The sequence below is a fragment of the Fukomys damarensis genome, unplaced genomic scaffold (assembly GCF_012274545.1).
Source record: "Fukomys damarensis isolate Sample0158 unplaced genomic scaffold, DMR_v1.0_HiC HiC_scaffold_39, whole genome shotgun sequence".
NCBI lineage: Eukaryota > Metazoa > Chordata > Mammalia > Rodentia > Bathyergidae > Fukomys > Fukomys damarensis.
This window is the reverse complement of record NW_022900951.1, coordinates 56,232,207-56,253,724: the sequence shown is the minus strand read 5'-3', so window position 1 is coordinate 56,253,724 and position 21,518 is coordinate 56,232,207. Positions and strand designations below refer to the sequence as shown.

At 40.1% G+C, this 21,518-nt stretch overlaps 1 protein-coding gene across 8 annotated transcripts in view; it reads right to left on the bottom strand.

The window, feature by feature from the left end:
- Positions 1–1,128: 1,128 nt before the first annotated feature.
- Positions 1,129–21,518, bottom strand: part of Taf1 (TATA-box binding protein associated factor 1) — a 108,411-nt gene continuing 88,021 nt past the window's right edge. For 3 of the 8 annotated variants that reach the window (XM_010607950.3, XM_010607944.3, XM_010607948.3), the window contains exons 33-39: positions 19,413–19,480; positions 19,049–19,165; positions 18,899–18,904; positions 15,527–15,652; positions 14,324–14,480; positions 12,889–13,066; positions 8,655–9,983 (exon numbers count right to left, since the gene is read on the bottom strand). In XM_010607950.3, coding sequence (XP_010606252.1) covers positions 9,764–9,983; positions 12,889–13,066; positions 14,324–14,480; positions 15,527–15,652; positions 18,899–18,904; positions 19,049–19,165; positions 19,413–19,480 — 872 coding nt within the window. In that variant the 3' untranslated portion in view covers positions 8,655–9,763. Of the gene's footprint in view, positions 1,247–8,588; positions 9,984–12,888; positions 13,067–14,323; positions 14,481–15,526; positions 15,653–18,898; positions 18,905–19,048; positions 19,166–19,412; positions 19,481–21,518 lie in introns of those variants that run through there. The other 5 variants (XM_010607946.3, XM_033760110.1, XM_010607947.3 and 2 more) reach the window with 4 other exon arrangements.

The window sequence follows — 21,518 nt, the reverse complement described above, 5'->3', positions numbered from 1 at the left end:
AGGCACTTGAGTCCTACAGCCAAAAGAGAAGGAAGCCTGGCTACTGCTCCAGCTGGTGGTATACCTTGGCATCATCCATGTTACTGGTTTTAGGTGGATGCAGAATGCAAGAGTTGTGGGATCAGGAAGGCTTCCTGGGAGGCCAGGCAGTGTGCCCTTAGGTGGATGCAGAATGCAAGAGTTGTGGGATCAGGAAGGCTTCCTGGGAGGCCAGGCAGTGTGCCCTTGATAGGGTAGAGTGTGAACCTGTGAATGTGAAGCCAAAGGTGGCATGGAGACCCCAGAAGTTTGGAGAAGCCAAGAACATGGATTGTCTGAGGAAAACTTCAAGGAGGGCTCAGAGCCAGCCCAAGAGAGAACCCATGGGAGCTACAACCACTGGAAGTACCTAGAGGCAGAGCCTTTGGAGTTTACATCTTGCCACAGATTGTCTCAGATTCTGGACACAGAACTATAGTACTTAATGTTTGCCTTGCTGGATTTTGCACCTGTGTTGGTCCCATTCCTTTGCATCCCCCTATTTGTACCTTTTCGAGTAGAAATGTCTATCTTGCACCATTGAATATTGGAAGTCTTTATCGTTCATTTGTACAGGGGCTTGCAGCTAAGAATTTGCCTTAAATCTCAGAGGAGACTTTGGACTTTTCAGCAGTGCTTGAATATGTTAGGACTTTAAGGGATGAGTCTCGGGGAATCAGGGTGGAATGTTATGGTTTGTCTAGGTGTCCCCCCAAAGCCTCATGCAGTCATGGGGGTGCTTTTTAGAAGTGGCTGGATCCAGAGTGTGTGGTGCTGGGATCAAGGGTGTGTGATACTAAATCAGTCCATGACTGGTTTGGCATAGTTCTGGCTAGGATTAAGGGTGTGAGTGCTACACCCGCCCTAGGACGGGTAGCCTGCATAAAATACAAGGGACAGAAAGAGGGCTAATGTGCTATCCCCTGCCTGCTTGCCGTGGGCTACTTCTCTGCCATGCCACTGACTTGGAGCCAGTCAACTATGGACTGAAACCTCTAAAATCTGAGCCAAATAAACCTTTCCTCCTTTAACTTTGGGTGTCAGGTATTTTATCTCAGCAACAAGAGAAAGTAAGACAAAGTGATAGAGTCACAAACACAGGATATAAGCACACACTTATTTTAATACAAATCAGGGTCAGTGAATATTTAACTAAATTGAAAAGCTGTAATGCGGTGCTGACTGTAAACACTGGATTCTGAGTCCCGAAAATGTTGAAAATCCAAACCTATACAGACAAAATTTAAAAGAAATGATTTTGAAAGTCTTATATCAACTTATACCAACTTGCAGAATTTTTATGTAATCTTAATAGTTTATGTATATTTATACACAGATAAACTATAAATTAAGAGCAGTTCATCACTTTTTAAAACTTCACTATGTTATTCTGAATCAAAAAGCAATGGTTACATATGCACTATACTTGATCATTTAAAAAATTGTGACTGTATTTCTTTTTTTTTTCCCCTGCTGGTACAGAGGATCGAACTTAGGACCTTGCACTTGCAAGGCAGGTGCAGCACCACTGAGCAAATTGCCTAGTCCCAACAGTATTTCTTCTAAAGTACTTATGTTTACCAGATAATTAGGATAATTAAAAATGTTGCTATTATTTTATGGACTATCTGCAAGAGATTTATTAGGTGTACATACTATAAATGCATCTTACAAGTCTAGGAATTGAATTTTATAATAAGGTAATCCTTATTCCATTCTGATGCATGCTAATTTAAAAACTGATTCGTAAATTAACATTAATTTGGGAATATTGCTAGATAAGTTTCCCACACTTCTCAAATAAGAATCACTTGGGAGTTCTAGAGATGTAGTTCAGTGGTAGAGTGCATGCCTAGCATGAGTGAGGGCCTGGGTTTCATCCCCAGCAAAGCAGAAATCCCCTGGACTTCTGTAAAATATACAATATAGACTACTACTCTACTCCCCTCAATATTCTGATTGAACAGAACTGAACTGAGGCCTAGTTATCCCTGCTTTTTGACAAGTACAGCAGTTGTTTATCCTCAAAGCTGTGTGGGGTAAGGGGAAAGGCACTTTTTAAAAGACAGGGTCTTGCTATGTTGCCCAGACTGATCTCACACTCCAGGGGTCGAGTGATCCTCCTAGCTCAGCCTCCCAAGTAGCTGAGACTATAGGTATACAAAATAGAGATAGAGATAGAGATGAGAGAGAGAGAGAGAGGGGGGGGGGACAGATAAATGCATCTATATAAACACATCTTTTTTCTGAGACAGGGTCTTGCTATGTCGTTCAGGCTGACCTTAAACTCACTGTGTAACCCAGGCTGGCCCCAAACTTATGGAGATCCTCATGTCTCATCCTCCTGAGTGCTGGGATTACAGGTATGCGCCACCATGCCTGGCTCTGGCCTTAATACTAGTGTTTCTCCAGTCCAAAGCTATACTAGGCTAATACCTATATCTCCTAGATGGCTTAAAGTTAGATGAGGTTAACTAAGTAGAGTTCTCTGCAGAGGCCGACACAATGAATGATAGCTATTATTTTATCAAATGAAACTCCCAGAAGCTATTTCTACTTCTTCACAGTCAATTTTTCAACACACCTGCCATCTGGCTTCTACACCCACCATTCCAAAGATACTGCTTTTACCAGACTGGTACAACTGCCAAATTCAAGTGACAGATCTAAGGTATTATTTGATTGCCCTTTCTGAAAATAATAGACCCTGCTGACCACTCTGTTCTTTGAAACTCTTTTGGACTCCCTCAAAGCAGTGTATCCTGATTTCCACATACTCTGTGGCAAGTTTTTTTTTTTCTTTTTGCTCCTCTTCTGGTACTGGGGAATGAACCCAGGGCCTTTGCACTGAGCTACATCCCTAGCCCTTTTTAATTTTTTATTTTGAGACAAGGTCTCACTAAGTTGCTCAGGCTGGGATTGAATTTGAGAATCCTCTTGGCCTCCCAGAATGCTGGGATTACAGGTATCCACCACCATGCCTGGTTATGGTCAGTTTTTATGGGTTTTTAAAGTTTATTTATCTTTGGGACCAGGGACTGAACTCAGGACCTTGCGCTTGCAAGGCAGGCAGTGGCACCATTGAGCTAAATCCCCAGCCGAGTTTATTTTTTGAGACAAGGACTTGGTATGTAGTTTAGGCTGGCCTTGAATTCACTGTAGCCCAGGCTGGCCTCAAATTTGCAGTGATCCTGCTGCCTTGGCCTCCTGGGTTGCTGGAATCACAGGTGTACCTGGCTTTATGGTTTTTTCCTTATTTATCTATATTTTTTGTTGTGTGGGGGTGTTGGGGATTGACCCCAGGCCCCTGCACATACATGTGACTACCAGAGTCTTATCCCAAGGCCTACCCCTTCGTCCCTTCCTTCTTTTCCAGTACTAGAGTGTGAACCCAGGGCCTTAGCACTGAGCTGCCTCCCCAGCCCTTTTTTATTTTTGAGATAGAGTCTTATTAAGTCACTCAGTTGTCTGGGCTGGGCTGGAATTTATGATCCTCTTGGCTCAGAGTGCTGGGATTACAGGCATGCAATACCACATCCAATTTCCTTTTCAAATTTTAAGGTGTTTCAACTTTACCAAGGTAATACATATTTATAAATCAATAGCAGCTACTCAGTAAGGCCATCTCTGGCCATTAAATTAGTGTCCTCACCCCACCCCCTTTCACTTCACTTTTATTTTCATAGTACTTCTTTTACTCTTAGCTACTCCCTTACTAAATTCTAAGCTGAGGGAAAGGACTATGTTTTATTCATTGCTATATTCAGAGCATCTAAAAATGGCACCTGACAGTCGTTAGATTCAGTGAATATTAAATGACTAAAATATCCCCATCTAATCAGTCACCAAGTCTTACAGATTCTACTCCTAAGTTCTCTCAAATCTCTGCCCAGTGAAACTGTTCAGTTGAGGATAACAGAAGGCATTGTATTCTGTTTTGCCAAGTTAAAGCCTTATGTTTCACCCTTTCTACTTTGTCAGGAACACTGAACAGGGTTTTTAGTCTTTTCTAATCTTTGTTAGTTAGACTACTGATTTAAAGAGAAAATTTTAAAAAGACAAGTCTGTAGACGCCCTCAGAGTTTAGTTTTATAATAAAAACTGTTCGAATTATTAGACCTTTACATTTCTGAAGATAAAATAAACATGTACTCCTTTACCTTATTTTACTCATTTCAGTTGTTCAGAAGATCAAAGTGGTAAAGACAATGTAAAATTGAACATTTCAATACTGACATGGCATACTGTTTTACTTAACACTTTGGGGGAGTAACTGCCTGTGACATCAAATCAAGACACTTCTGTTGCTAATGTAATCAGTTTTTGTAATGGTAGTCAGCTTATAAAAGGACAGTTATTATTAAAAAACAAACAGGGCCAGGGAATTAGCTCAGTGGTTCCACTGCCCGCCTCACAAGCGCAAGGACCTGAGTTCAATCCCCGATACCAAAAATAAAAAATAACAACAAACAAAACTCGACCCAGTGTTCCTGCCTTACAATTGGATTATGTCTTGCCTAAATGAATGTCACATCCATTTCCAGTGCTGTTCTTACATCATTCACATTCTGAATTGCTGATACAGTGATCCATGTCCTTCAAGAGATCCCTACTGCTTTTCGAATAAAATCCAAATTCTTTAGCAAAACATACGGAGCCCTCCAGGATCTGAACCCTCGCTAACTCTCCACCTTCAGTTCTTATCAGCTCCTTCCATGTATGCCATGCTTTAACTATCCCTTGCCATTTACAGTCCCATGTTTTCACATGTCATATTATCTACATGGAATGATACCCATTACATACCCTCCTCTGTACCTTTGAAAAAAGCTGCGTGTATATTTTATCATATATGCATATATGAACTTGTCCAACACTAGACTGGTAGAGTAGTCAAGAAATATTACTGAAATCAATTACACCAATCTATCTTTTATAAGCAGGTCTTCACCCAAACTACCTTTTCTGCTTCTATACCCTAATAGCCGTGTTCCTAAGCACAGACACACACACACACACACACACACACACACACACATTGGTACCATTTAAAATTAACAGTGTCTCACTTGTGCATTACACACCTAATAATCTTTAGATGGATTTCTAGTCAGGTCCAGCTCCCATTTTTCTCAGTGACCATTAAAAAATAAAAAAAGAATGCTTAAGTAGAAGGGTATAGAGTGCAAAGTAAACCTCCCTCCCTATTCAGGTGTTAACAGTCTGAGGTGCATCTTGCCCAATTTTTACATAATCGTTATGTAAACATAGTGAAAACATGCACTAACAAAGTTTTAAAAATGTAGCTGGGCATGGTGGCATACATCTGTTATCCCAGCACTCTAGAGGCTGAGGCAGGAGGATCACCTTGAGTTGGAGGCTAGCTTAGGCTACACAGTTCAAGGCCAGCCTGAAGTACATTGTGAGACCGTGTCTCAATATTTCTTTAAATTTAAATAAAAAGTATACAAACATAGGTTTATATCCCTTTGTGCCCCAAAACAAATGAAATCAAGTCCTACCTACTATTCTGTTTTTTGTTTGAGACAAGATCTTATCTATGTAGTTCAAGGTGTCTTTGAACTGGGTGGCCTCAAACTCAGGGTGATCCTCCTGCCCCAGCCTCCGCAGTGCTAAGATTACAGGTATGTACCATGCCCAGAATTTCTATGATTTTTTAAAGAGTTTCTTTTCATATTAGCACATATAGATTTTCTTCATTAACAGGTGCATTATTTTTTCACTGAATGGACATACTATGATTTATCCCCTCTGCTACCGATAGACTTTGTTTCCAGTTTCTAATTTTTTTTTCTAGGTAGTTTCAACTCAAGCTCCATCTCATTTTTTAGTCAGGTCCAGCTCCCATTTTCCTCAGAGACTATTAAGAATTTAAAAAACAAAAATGCTTAAATAGAAGGGTTCACACACAAAGATGACTTTATTTCACAAAGGCAAATGAAGCTATGAAATGTGAATTCCTCCAACTTCCTATTTCCCTCATCTATACACTGATCTATAACATCATCCATTCTTCCTCCTCCTCGGGGAGATCTCATAATGAAATCTCTCTACGTATGTTGACTAACGTCCCCTCCTGCTTTCACAAGTCCTTCCAACAAGTATTCTTCCTTGCCTTTTCCAACTTCTGCTGTATTGCTTTCTTCCTCTAAGCCTTTGGAAGCATATTTAGCATCCATTTCAAAATTCCTTCTTTTATTCTTCAGAGCCTAGCTTCCTGAAAGAGTAGTAGATCTCTTATCATTTCCTCACCTCTCATCTGCTATTTACTGTACCCCTGGCTGGATTCCAATTTCCAACCACTAAAATTTTTGCTAGCTCAGGTTGTTGGGGACCGCCAATCGAAAACCCAAAGCTTCTTGTCAGGCCAGGTGTGGTGGCACGTGTGTAATCCCAGCATGTAGGAGGCTGAGGCAGGAGGATCATCACAAGTTTGAGGCCAGCCTGGGATATGGAGTGAGTTTAAGGCCAGTCTGAACTGTACAGAGAAACCCTGTCTCAAAAAAAAAAAAATTATGTTGTCAGGTCTGATTTTACTTCTCAGTGGTGTATGTGTTTCTCTCTGTTTGTCTGTCTCTGGTACTGACCATTGAACTCTGAGCCTCTGCATTGGGTTATATCCCCAGACCTTTTAAAAATTTGAGACAGGGTCTTGCTAAGTCATTAAGTTGCTCAGCCTGGGCTCCAACTTGTGATCCTCCTGCCTCAGCCTCCCAGAGTAGTGAGATTACAGATATGTGCCACCACACTTCATTTCTTTCTTATAAAATCCCTTTCTTAGTTGGAGAAATAACCTCTCCTCTGTTTTTTTTTTTTTTTTTTTTGGTACCGGGGATCAAACTTGGGTCCTTGCACTTGTGAGGCAGACAGTGGAACCACTGAGCTAAATCCCCGGCCCTTCCCAGGTATTCTATTTTTCTCCTCTGTTTTTTTTTTTTTTTTTTTTTTGGTACCGGGGATCAAACTTGGGTCCTTGCACTTGTGAGGCAGACAGTGGAACCACTGAGCTAAATCCCCGGCCCTTCCCAGGTATTCTATTTTTGATAGTCCCTAAGTACTGGTCATACATGCACGGGCGCGCACACACACACACATACACACACACACATGAAAATAGAAGGAAAAATTGGAAAGAGCTTTTGTACATAGGGAATAGGGAGAAAAGGGGGCTTCAGGGGGAGGACATGGGAAAAAAGGAGCAGGATGTACCATGTACAGGTGAAGATTTCCTATGGTATCATTATGCATGCCTAAAATGTACCAATAAATGTTGCTCTATAAAAAAATTTGGTCTTCACCAAGATTCTGTCCCCTGTGTTCTTCTGACTATATACGTATCTCCTGAGTGACCTAACCTACTTCCAAAGTTGCAATGAATCCTTTTTTTCCAGACAGGGTCTCACTATAGCTCATGTTGGCCTCAAACTCAGGATCCTCCTGCCTCAGCCTCCCAGAATGCTGGGATTACAAGCATGTGCTACCATGCCTGGCTTTTCCTAAGTTTAAAAACTAGCATACTTCAAACTTATATGCTTTTAACCATAGTCACTTCCTCTACCTTTCACTCTCAAACTTTTCAAGTGAATGATATTACCATTCATTCTCCTAAATCAGAAATCTAAGTTTTACCTGCTCTTACTTTCTACTGCCCAGTCACTAAGACACACTTCATTCCATCCCTACTGCCAGTACCCTGGTCATTTAGGTCTCTGTCATTTCTCAAATCATTACTCCTCTCTACCCACATTCACACTCCCAGAGCGATCACAATCATTATGTATATTCCCTTTACTCGAGCCATATGGTTACCTGTCAGTCCAGGAATGTTTCATGCTGCTGAACATTCTGTTCCTCTTGTCTAGAGTCCTCCCACTCTTACCCGCTATGACTATCTGGTAAATTCCTCCCTAATTTTCATGCTCTATCTTTTAAAGGTTTCTTCTGTGAAGCATTCCAGGAAACCTATCTATTTACATCTCTGTCTTTCCTTCTAGACCTTAAGTTCTTTGCAATCAGGAATTGTATTTTACTTCTCTATTACCATGTGGCAGACTGCTTCTATTCTTTCTTCTCCACCCCCAAATGCCAAATGGCTATCAAGTCCTGTTGATCATACCCCCTTCTAAAATCTCAAATCCATCCCTCTCCTTCCTAACCCAATGCCACAGCCCTACTTCAGAATCCATTTCCCCTTACTTGAACGACATTTGCTCCCCTCCAAACCATTCTCCCCACTACTGCTGGAATTTAAGTTTATTACAAAAATAATACATATGTGTAAAAAAAAGCCATCACAGAAATAAAACAGTACCCACCCCATATACATACAACCACACAAACCCCCTCCCATCTATTCTCATTCCTCAGAGGTTGTCACTGTGAACAATTTAGTGTACGTCCTTTCAGACCTTTTCTTTTGCATATGCAGGTATATATATAAACACATATAAAGGTACACATGCTTTCTCTTTTACAAAAATGAGATCATACATCGCTGCATGCTTCTTCAATTTATTTCATTAAATACAGAAATTTCCTAAAACACAAACCTGATTATATCATTCCTCTAGGTTTCATTTTCCATGATATGAAACTCCTTCATTCGTATCAAGTAAAAAGCTCTTCATAATATCCTTTCTGTCCAACTCAGCCTTATCTCTCACCATACCAGTATTAAAAGACTGGAACCACCTAAATACTTTCCGAAACAAGGCAGATACAAACAAACAAACAAACAAATCAGAAACACACTCTGCCATTTCTAGATTTTGGCTTTTTAACTTCACATTACAGTTTGCCTGGCAAGCTCCTATTTCTTTAATGATCAGCTTTAAAAATTACCTTGAGGAAGACTTGCTTGACTTTTTTCAAATGTAATGACTCCTCTATTTTTCCCTATACTTTATAGCTAGCTTCTTAATTGCACTTATCTCACAGTACTTAATGATTTATCAACATGTTTTGAGTCACCCCTCCCCCAACTTGACAGTGAGCTCTTTGGGTAAAAGAGATGTGCCTTATTTACCTTTGCATCCAAAGGATCTGATAGAGTGCTTATCATGAAGCAGATGCTCAGTAACATATCTGTTGAGAATTTTATGATTCTAGAAACATTTACTGAGTATCTACTTTGCACAGAACCATATCCTAAGCATGAAAAGAAACAGAAGACACAGTCTTTGTCCTAAGGAACATACCATTTTCCTACCATTTCCCATGGAGGAGAGAACAGAATACACGTACATGGCAACATACCATTTCTGACCTACAGGCTGTTTAAAGACTTATAGTCACTTGCCTAAAATCCATTTAGGCACAGGGCATTGTATAGCAATAAATTAGAAAACTGAAAAGATACCATGATTAAAAAACAAATATACCAGGAGGTCATAAGTTTAAATTAGTCTTTTCATAATTTCTCCTCTTTCCCCAGGGGAAAAAATATACCAAGAACAATAAATGAATTTAAAGGACAGCACTGATGAAGAATGAGCTTGTTCTCTCTTTTGGGTAGTGGTAGGGGGAGAGTTGCTTGGTTTTAAATCAAAGGGTGAACCTGCCCCAAGAAGATCAGGAAAGGTGATTATTTACTTATTAGTAAAGGCTAAGGTGTTAATTGGTGATTTCAGGATCAGACACTGTACAAATATAAACAAATTGGGGAAAAGTGAAACACCTAGACTGGAGAGCAGGGAAAGCTGACCAAGGAGGCCCAAAGGAAGCCTCATTCATCAGAGTCCAAGTCACTGTCTCCAGCAATGGAGTGAAAATCCTCACTGTCCTCCTCGTCCTCTGACAGGTGGACCTGGCTTAGTACACTTGGCCCAGAGCGCTGCTCTTCCTCCTCATCTTCTTCCTCCTCTGATACCTCATACCCACCGATGCTGCTGAAGCTTGTGTCTTGGGCGTTCGACTTGGGATCAGGCTCCTCATAGCTCCCATAACTGAGAAGAGAAACATGTCATCTCCCATGCTGACCATTCCCATTCTCAGTTGCCACCAAGGGATCAGCCCATCTTATCTCCCCTGAACACTAAAGTGACTGATTCCGTCTGGACTGTTCTATATGTCCCTGAGAGAAAAATTAGCCTGTTCAAAAACATCAACTTGCTAACTTCATATATATAAGATATAAAAGAAACTCCCCTACACGTTAACAACACACTACTAGCTAATATGACCACAAATGCTCTGAGAACCTCAAGATCCCATCTACCATTCACAGTTTCACTCACTTATGTATCCAAAATTAGTTAACAGTCCTGAAGAGTCCCTCTTCAATGTATCTTGTTTCTATCCCTTCCTTTCCCTCCCTACTCTGCTTGCCTTGGCTTAATCCTTTGTTATCACTGGTCTGCACTACTGAAGTAACATTTCATGCCTCCAATCTTGCTCTCCTCCAATTAATTCTTCCCACTTCTGCCAGAGTGCTCTTTATTTTTGTTTGTTTGTTTATTCTTAATTTTACTTAAATCACACAAATAATGCACGTTCACTGGTTAAAAAATTAGAACATACACCAGGAAAAAAAATCAGTAACTCCACCATCCAGAGGTAATCATTTGGTATATGATCTTATTTTGGTATATTTTCTATTCATTTTAGATGCTTAAACATTTTTTTATTTACAGATGATATACTCTTCATGTTCTTCAGAATATCCTTTTGCCATTTTCATTAATAATCATAATGAACATCTGTCAATAAGCATACACCTATAGCATAATTTTAATAGCTGCATAGTATTCTTCTATGTGGCTATAACATGACTTAACAGTCTCACTAGGACATTTACGCTGTCTTAATTTTTTCACTATGAGAATGCTGTGATAAACATATTTATACAAATATCTTAATGAAGGTCCTTTCTTATTGAAATTTCCTACACTGGAATTTTGGAGCTAATGGGGATGCCCATTTAAAAATATTATTTATGGTGATAAAATTGTTAAACCTCTCTCCCACCCACCCTATTCATCAATTTACTTTTCCTCACATACTTTCCAACACTGGGCATTTTCATTCATTTTAATCTTTACCATTCTGATAGGTAAAAAATTATACTTCACTTTCATTGCATTTGACTACTATGGAAGTTATATTTTTCATATATTTACTGGCTGTTTGCATTTCTTTCGTGAATTATTCATGTCTTTTGCCCATTTTTCTTTGGCGCAAAGTAATCTTTCTCTATTTTTTTATTTTTTTGAGACAGGGTCTCGCTGTTCAGTTCATGCTGTTGTCCTGGGCTCACTATGTAACCCAGGCGGTCCTCAAACTCATGGCCATCCTCCCGCCTCAGCCTCCCGAGTGCTGGGATTACAGGTGTGTGCCACCGCGCCCGACTGCACAAAGTAATCTTTCTGAGATGTAAATCTGATTATACTGTTCTCATTCAATGCTTGCCCCAAATTTCTAGGTCCTCCAAAATTTGGTCCTTGGTGCTGGGTGGGGATTTAGCTCAGTGGTGCCACTGCCTGCCTCGTAAGTGCAAGGATCCGAGTTCAATCCCCAGTACAAAAAAAAAAAAATTTTTTTTTTTTGGGTCCTTACCTGCCTCTTTCAATCACTTTTTAAGATTTTAAAAAATGTTTTTGTGTTGCTGGGGATTGAACCCAGGGCTTCATGCATACTAGGCAAGCACTCCATTAATGAGTTGTATCATCAAAACCCTTAAATCATCTCTATACAAAGATCATGGATCTTACATGGATAAATCAAAAGCTACCGTCACACTAAGTTACATTCTCAAAAGTGCTTCAGGCCTCTGGGTCTTCCTGTATGCTGTTCCTGATCTCTGGAATGCACTTTGCTTTCTTCTTCATCTAGCTAATTACTATTTATGTTCAGATCAGTTTCCTAACCAGCTAACCTACCCAACCTTCTCGAAGTCACACAAAAACATAGTGACTGCCTATTTACCTGTTTTAGATTTCCTGCTAGACCAAACTCCTCAAAGGAAGAAATCTTATCTTAGTTGTTTTGCATTTATAAATAAATCTAACTGTTGCTTGCTTACTAGATGTATCATTTATACACTAAACCCAAAAGGCTCAAAGCCAAATTATTTTTCCTCTCCTTTCCTTTCCTACCTCTAGTACCTGGTTCCTGCTGTTTTCTTTCTCAGTGACATTCCCGTTCATTATCCATCTGTCTACCTCCTAAATCTAATTATCTACCAAATAACTCTTAAATAAATGTCTCTTCATTTTCCCCTTCTTGAAAAATCCGTGTTGATATCCTCATCATCTGTCCCATTTTACCCTAGGAGAAAGTTAACATACAAACTTTCCTTAAAGTGATGCTTCCTGTTATTACAGGACAAACTCCAAATGTCTTAAGCATGCTATTTAAGGTCCTCTGTAATATAAACCCTTGCTACTCTTAGGATCTCAAATCTCCAACAACTTCCCTTTGCTCTGGAATATGCTTCATGTTATATTTCTCTACCTTTCAATATGCTGTTTCATCTACTCACTTGCTACCACAGGTACCTATTTAATACATTCCTATTCAAGCTTTAAGGCCCAGTTTAAATGTTCCCTTGTCTGTGAAACTTTCCCTTATTACTTCAAGCAAAATGAGATGTTCCCTCCTCAGTGGTGCCTTGGGACTCTGTATTTACTTCTGCTTTAGTACTTATCACACTGCAATGATGTTTGTGTCAAGAATGCTCCTCTAGGGCAGGATATATCTTGCTCCTCTGTGTATCCTCAGGGCCTAGCACAGTGCCTGTCCCTAGTAGGTGCTTAGGAAATGTTTGATGTTGAAAGTAATCTGCTGCTGGGCCCTTTGACATCATAGCTGGCCATTAATGCCACAGCCCTGTAGCATGCTGCTGCCGATTACCTGATGTTGCTATCCTCCAAACCATGGGAAGCCTCCCCACCGTCTCCCTCATAGGACATCATGCTTTCTTCATTATCCATGCCCATCCTTGTGTTCTCCTGTAGCACATGGGGCTGTTTGGGTCTTATACCACCAGATTCCACATCAGAGTCACTTCCACTTTCACTAAGCTGAATAGCTGTAAAAACAGATTCTGATTAAAAGACAAGCTTTAAAAAAAAAGATAAACTTAACAATTAACTTTTGTATTTTTGTTTTTTGAGACAGGGTCTCTATGTAGTTCAGGCTGGCCTTGAACTCACGGAGATCATCCTGCTTTAGTCTCCTGAGTGCTGGAATTACAGGTGTGTACCACCACACTCGGTGAATTAACACTGTGATAGCATCTCACTGCATAGTCTAGGATGGCCCTGAACTCATGTATGTAGTCCAGGCTGAACTCAAACTTTGTAATCTTCATGCCACAGCCTCTTAAGAATGCTGGAGTTGCAGCCTTGTGCCATCATGCTCGAATAGAATTAACATCTTTAGATTTGTTCTCGAAAACTAGTCCCCTCACACATCTACACAGGCATCTTGCCTATATCCCTCACTTCAGAAACCTCTCCATAAATTGTGCAGAGGCAACAGTGGCAAGATCTAATTTAGAAACTGAATCCAAATAACAATTCCCCTTCTCCATCTCAGTCCAACTTTGTTTTCTTTCATCTCTAATACATTCTCCCCATTAAGCCAGAAAGTATCTCCAAACATGATCTTTTCCCTTACTTTTCCTTCCCTATTTTCTTTTTTTTTTTTTTTTTTGGATTTTTTTTAGACAGGGTCTCACTATGTAGTTCAAAATGTCCTGGAACCCACTATGTAGTCCAGGCTCATCTCGAACTCACAGTGATCCTCCTGCCTCAGCCTCCCGAGTGCTGGGATTACAGGCGTGCGCCACCTCGCCCGGCTCCTTCCCTATTTTCACTCATAACACTTTGTTCTCTTCTTTACTAAGTATCCAAATCAAAGTTGCTACTTAGGCACTGCTTTTTCCAGTCATCTCTTGTACCTCTTGTGTTCTTTTTACTTCTTTTAAAGCTCATGGACATGATCATCCTATGATTGAGTTCTCTGTACTTTCAGGTCTATTAATGAGACTTCAATAAAAAAGCCAACTTCTTTCTTTCTTTCTTTCTTTTTTCTTTTTTCGGTTTTTAGAGTCAGGGTCTCCCCATTGTAGTTCGGGTTGGCCCTGAACTCACTATGTAGCCCAGGCTGGCCTCGAACTCATGGTGATCCACCTGCCTCAGCCTCCCAAGTGCTGGGATTAGAGGCGTGAGCCATCAGTTGCAACAAGGTAACTTCTAATAACATAAATGGATAAATTTCCTATCCAGTCCTGAGAGAACTATATTGAGCTATAGAGGAGCAGGAACAAAGCAGCAAGACTTACCAGAGAAAGGATTATCTCCTTCTTCATCACTCCCAGCATCTTCCTCATCATCTTCTCCTTCAGACATAAGCAAATCCTCATATAGAACACTGGCTTGAGGTTGTTGTACAGTTCCTTCCTCTTCATCTGCAAGATCTCCATCTCCATCTTCACCTTCCTGAATGAGACCGGACAGGGGTCAAAGGACTCATCAACTGACCAAGTAAGAGACCAGAAGCTGCCACCACCAGCCCCTTGCCCCCATCCCCTGCTACCTCACAAAAAGTTAAGTAATTTTGGTAGATAGACTTGTTTAGCTGGTCCCAAGGATTAAAGTCAGACCGAGGCTCACTATGGAGACCCTCTAATATCACCTGGGGATTTGGCCTGCCCTGTACTGTTGGGGTCCCTACTGCATAAAGGTATCACATAACCATAGCTTTCTGTAAGCATACTCACTGGGGCTGGAGTCTTAGGTTTCCCATCCTCCTCCTCCTCCTCCTCATACCCTTCAATATCTACATCAGAGTCTTCCTCGCCCAGCCTACCTCGGCCCTGGCGCATCTGAGTAAGGAACACAAATAGCACATCACTGAGGGACGTGCCTGTAGGAGGAGTTAACCAAGGGCTCTTCACCCAGGAAGGATGCTCCTCCCTGATATCCCAGCCAACTCCACTGTTAGTGGGGGCTGTTTATACAGCTCAAAGCATGAGCATTTTCCCCCAGTCATTCTTTGGAAATCAAGGCCAGGGTTAAGAAAAAGAACAGGCAGGTCCTTGGTCTACTCTATCACAAGGATATGTTTCCTTTCTAACCTAACCTTTTGTTATAGCTTGTGTTGGATTCTTTTGGATAGAAAAACCTTTCTGGGTTTTGCACTGTCAAGTGGAACCCTGACTAAGAACAAGTGTAAGATTTCAAGCTTCGGACTAGGAGTATCTTCTGATACTTCTTTTAAAAAGCCAACTTAAAAAATTTAACCTTATATACAGCATACCTTCCCCTCAAGTTCTACTGTTTTGACTCTGTCCACAGGGACAGAGAGATGACTATACCAGTCATGTGACCTGCCAACCTTTCTCCCCTCCACATTTCGAAGTCTTCATTCCAAGGCCAGGGGGCCCAGACATTCTTGATGTGTATCATATATCACTTCCACCATTCCTTCACCCTCACCCTCCAGGCATACTACTAATCTCACAAAGAGAAAAGCAATGTGTTACCTGTGTTATCTGCTTTTCTGAAGTAGCAGTGGGAATATCCATGACAGACATATTGCTCTCATCTTGAAATACAGAGGCATCTCGAGACATACTGTGGGATGTATTGGTATCATACAAATCAGGAGGCTGTGGCACAAAATGTAAAATTTAGCTTCTACCAAGGGAAGGAAAAATACAGAGAACTCCCCTTTAGAGCATTCACTGTAGGAAAAGGTCATGCAGAGTAATCCAGTTAAGGAGAAAATTTAAGTTTGGCACAGCTTTATGAACAAAATTTTTTTTAGAATCTTATAAATGTTGCCTATTCTAGCAGATAGGCATTGGGAGAGGGGGGCTGTCTGCCTAAAGCAGAAATACATCGAAACTAAGGGACAATTTTATATTCTAGCAGTCTCTCCAGCCAGTAACCTACTTTTTTCTACTCTTGTCTTACTGTTTTTAGGCACAGGGTTTCATACCAATGCTATCTTGTGAGGCAGGCGGTGGCACCACTGAGCTAAATCCCCAGCCTCCAGTGAGTGCTATCTTGAATGTTTTACTTAGAGACATTTAAGAGGAAATAGAATAAAGGAATTTCAATTCCAACAGGAGCATGGAATATTTTGACAATTCATAAGCTCATCAGAAGATGCTACAAAAGAGCATAGTGAAAAACCATGAGCTTTGGAGTAAACCACTCTTGAGTTTGAGTTTTGGCTCCACCACTTGTAAACTGAGTAACTTTAACAAATTACTTAATCTCTCTAACCCCTTGGTTTTCTCAAATATAAAACATGGGTGATAATCTACCTTATAGGGTTGTGAGAAGAGATATGCATAACCAATGCACAGTACTCAATAAATCATAGATCCCTTTCCTCATCTCTCCCCTAAAGAAAAGGATTTAACAAATGGACTATTCAGTGATACAAGAGAGCAGACAACATGCTCATAATATAACACAGTAAAAAGAACAAGACATGAAATCATGCTGATCAATTTCATTTCATTCATTCATGTATTTATTTAAGCAATACTGGGGATTGAGCCCAGGGCCTTTGAATTGAGCTATATCCCCAGTCTTTTTATTTTGAGGTGTTGCTAAATTGCTCAAGGCTGGGTCTCAACTTGTAATCTTCGTGCCTCAGCCTAAGTGCTGGGATTATAGGCATGCACCACCAATCCTGGCTCAATTTCATTTCAAAAGTATAAACACAGACGAACCACACATATTAAAAAAAATTATCCAATGACTGATGTTCTCAGTTGTGAAACTAACAGTAACTTAATTCTTGTTTGTATTTCTAATTTCACCCTGTCAATGTTACTTTAACAGAAAACGCATATTTTGTAAATAAGCAAGATTGATCGACTAGAGGGTTTTGGAGAAAAAGGTAAAACAATTCAAAGCATCAAAGAGCAGATAAACCAGCGTGGAACAGAAGAAGGGTACATGAGGTAAAGAAATTTTTTAAAATTCTTAAAACCAACTATGGAAAGTAAGGATTGTATGGGAAACTGTGAAGTGAGCAACTTTGAAATATTACTGAATATATGATACAATACAAGCTAGGTGGAAATAGGCAAGTGAAAATACACTATTGACTAACACCATTTAGAAGTCATATATAAGCAGCTGGGGATTTTAGCTCAGTGGTGCTGTCAACTTGCCTCACAAGTGCCAAGTCCTGAATTCAATCCCTGGTACCCACCCCCCCAAAAAAGAGAAGTCATAAATAAGGTATCTGTCATGCTGCTATATAAACCCAAATTGTATTGTGAGGGGTTAAACTTATGCAAACTTTTCTAGTAACATTTGAGTTTTGATAGTAATGAGTAAGGATAGTTGCTCGTGTATCTTCCACAGGTTAAGAGGTTAAGTGGAGGAAATGAGAGCGTGAACCAGAAAAATGAAGCAGTATTTGTACCTTACACGTCATAGGAAACTGTTCTAAACAACAGCTATTGCTCAGGAAGCAGAACAGGTAACTCCTCAGCCTTTTGAGGTAGTATGGGAGGGGTAGGGAAGAAAGGAAAATGACTTTTGGACCCCAGGCTTTGACTCACCACAGCACCAGGCTCAGACTTTGCTAGATCTCAGCAAACCATGTAATTCATGGCTAGACTCCTCTGAGAATGATGGATGGCTAATACTCAAGCCTTAACTTACCAGAAAATACCTTGTGGAAGCTGTGGACCTATTAGCAAATAGGGCCTTCCTGGGCAACATCACTCACCCAATCCCCCTTGACCCAATCTGCCCACATACTCCTTGTTCTGGACCTTGAAGATATATCTGAGGGTTCTTTATACCTGGACCCTCAGTAACCTAGGTTTGGGGATGAAAGAGTAAAAGAGAGATAGGCAAAGTATATGAATGAGACAGAGACAGCAATCATCCAACAGAGATTAGATGGGCTTCATTATAAATTATAAGTGAAACCTGGGTAGAATAAAAAAAATTTCCCATAGGTGCTGGAAGAATTCTTCAAAGATTTGGTTAAATTTGAAAGATTCTGAGGACTGTGTAGATAATTTTTATAGAGGCTGAAACAAGTAACCAAATTTCTACTATGTGCCAGGAAAATTAACTTGTGTAATGTTTACAACAGTCTTGAAAAGTAGATTTTAGAGAAAAGGAAACTGAGTTAGAGAGGTTAACTTCCCAAGATTATAAAGCTAGTCAGTGGCAGAGCTAAGAGTCAAACTCAGATCTGTTTTACATCAAACCTCATGTATTTCCCTCTCTACCATAGTGTCAGCAATACAGAAACCAAGTACCAGTCACTAGTATATTATGGTAAGTACTATTATTAAAATATGCCAACCCTCTAAGAATATAGCATACAGGAAATATACTTAGTATATTCACAGGTTTGGTCAGATCAGAAGACTAGAAATTTCTTATCTATCCTGCTCTCCAGTCTTTGACATGTAAATTTAAGAATATTATTGGGCCGGGGATTTAGATTAGTGGTGCCCCCAACTGCCCTGCAAGTGCAAGGTCCTGAGTTCAATCCCCAGTACCAAACAAACAAAAACATTATAAATATTTCCTGTCATTATTTACTAAGTGGGGGAGTCAATCTAGGACAATGGGTGATATCTGAGCATGCTGAGATACTTCTAAGGGAACAAGTCATCAGGTATCTGTCATACACAGGAATAATAAGGCCCATGTCTGTAACTGAACAAACTACACTCTAGGGGATGTTCTAAAAATCCCAAAATTTATGGACAAGAGAAATAGAGAAACTCAGAGAGTGCCTCTGGCTATAGCAGTCAGAAATCTTGTCAGAAATTCCCCAATTCTTAAACAACTAAGGCCCCATCCCACTCATTTGGACTTGCCCAGATTCAGCAAGGCTACCAAGACCCATGGCCCTCACTCACCTTAGCCTTTGAGATGACAAGAAAGCACACGAAAGGCATATGAAGAGGAAGGACAGAGAAGAATGGTATCTCAGTAAACAGATCTGTTAACATGCTCCCAAATCCCAAACCAATAAGAAAAATATGAGAATTCCTAGTCTTTAGACTCACCTGTGGTGTGTAGGGACCTGGGGTCATTGGGTCTAGGCTTTCTAATTCTGCCTCCTCCAGAGCTGCTTCCTTAGCTGTACATATATCCTTCTCAAGTTGAGTCAAATGCTCATCATACTGAGAAATAAAGATGATTAATGAATTGTTTCAATATATATTTTAGGTGCTGGGGATATAGAAATAAAACAGACAAAGATAACCCTTCATGGAGGTTTTATTCTAGTGTCAAGACACAGATAATCAAAATAAAGTAGGGAAGGAATTGGGGCAATGGAGTGAGGGCAGAATAGAAAGGCTCCCCACTCAAAATACCAAAAAGATTCCAGGGCGCTATATGCAAGAGGACCGCCTCCATACCACCTACCTCAGTCAATGTCTGGTAACAGATGTTCACAATCTCCTGAGCAGTCTTAGTATATTGACTCTCAAGCCCTATAAATAAAGTATGCCATTACTTTTAGGAACTTCAGTTCCAGAATTTACATCATCACCAGCAGTGTGTCCTATTATCTTGGATTCAGAAAAAATATGCTTCATTGCTAGCTTGGACTTTTGTTCTACTTTTACAAATGGAAAATTTCAATCATATACAAAAATAGGCTAAGATAATAAACTCCCATGTACCCATTAGTCAGCTTCAACACATGACCAATCATGTTTCATTTATACTTTACGTTCCAGACTATTCTGAAATTATTTTGAAGCAAATTCCAGCATCATCTCACTTTCTACATTAATTGTTCAGTACATGTTGCTAAGAATACTTTAAAAAAATAATCATATATGGTATTATCATGGTAAACAAAAGTCATTATACATCTGTCAAAAACAGAATGGGGCCAGGGATTTAGCTCAGTGGTGCCATCTGCCTCGAAAGCACAAGGACCCCAGTTCAATTCTCGGTTCTAAAAACACCAACAATACCAAAAACAACAGAAAACCAGAATGAATCATTATGTAAACTGGGGGCTTTGGGTGAAAATGATGTCACTGTAGGTTGACTGAATGGTACAACTAAGTGCACCAGTCTGGCGCAGTGTTGACAGTAGAGGAGACTGTGTGTATGTGGGGCAAAGGACTATCTGTATCTTCCATTCAATTTTGCCACGAACCTAAAATTACTCTTAAAAAATAAAGTCTGGGCCAGGGATTTAGCTCAGTGGTACTGTGTTTGCCTCACAAGCACAAGGTCCTGAGTTTGATCCCTGGTACCAAAATAAATAAACAAACAGTGTATTTGATAAACAAAATTAACCCTATTTAAAAAACCAAATGTTAGCGTATCTAAAATACTTTTTTTTTTTTTTTGCAGTACTGAGATTAAACCCAAGACCTTTACACTGAGTTGCATCCCAGCCTTTTTATTTTGAGATAGGGTCTCACTAATTCTCTAAATTACCCAGGCTGGGCTTGATCTTGTGATCCTCCTACCTTAGTCTACCAGAGTGCTGGGATTATAAGTGTGCCACATCCAGCCATAAATGTTCCTTACATTTGATTTCTTTGAATTGTAACCCCAATGAGGCCCATACAGTGCATTCAACTAATACATCTCCTCCTTAAAACACATTTACCTATAATTTTTAATTATTTAAATTCTCCAAATACTCTTATAGTTTCGAGTTGCAAACCTGACTTGCTTGCAAGTCAGTCCAGCTTGTTTGGGCCATATAAAGTGGTTCAATCTAGGCATGATGGTACACATCAGATGTCCCAGCTCTCCAGAGGCTGAGGCAGGAGGATCACCATTATTAGTTTGAGGTCTGCCTGGGCTACACAGTGAGTTCAAGACCAGCCAAAACTATACAGCTAGACCCTAACTCAAAACAAAAGTAGTTCAGTTTATAAAATGGATTAAGCTGTACACCTATAGCAGCTGTCTATACTTTCCATATGTAAATTATATCTCAATAAAAAGCCTTTCTAAAAATTTATTATTTGACAAGATTTGTGTGGAAGATTTCACACAAAAACCCAAATGTCTGGCTGATGTGAAAAATTAAAAGATAAGCCATGTATGGTGGTGCACACCTATAATCCCAGCACTTGGGAGACTGAGGCAGGAGAACAGGTGAGTTTAAGACCAGCTTGAGCTACATACATAGTGAGACCCTATCTCAAAACAAAAAAACAAAAAATTAAAAGATAAAAAAAAAAAGTTGCTGGTGTGGTGGTGCAGGCCTGTAATCCCAGCACTCAGGAGGCTGAACAAGAGGATCGCTTTGAGTTCGAGGCCAGCCTGGGCTACACAGGAAGTTCCAGGTCAGTCTCACTGCATAGTGAGACCCTGTCTCAAAAAGTTGGGGATATAACCCAGTGAGAAGATGATGAGGAGTTCAATCCCCAGTATCACAAAAACAAAATTTAAAAAATTAAAAGATGTGGTAACAGAGGGTCAAGCACCAATGTGTTGGAGCTGAGTAGCAGCTGCTGTGGGAATAAAGGTGTTGGGGCTACAGTGGGGGGATTA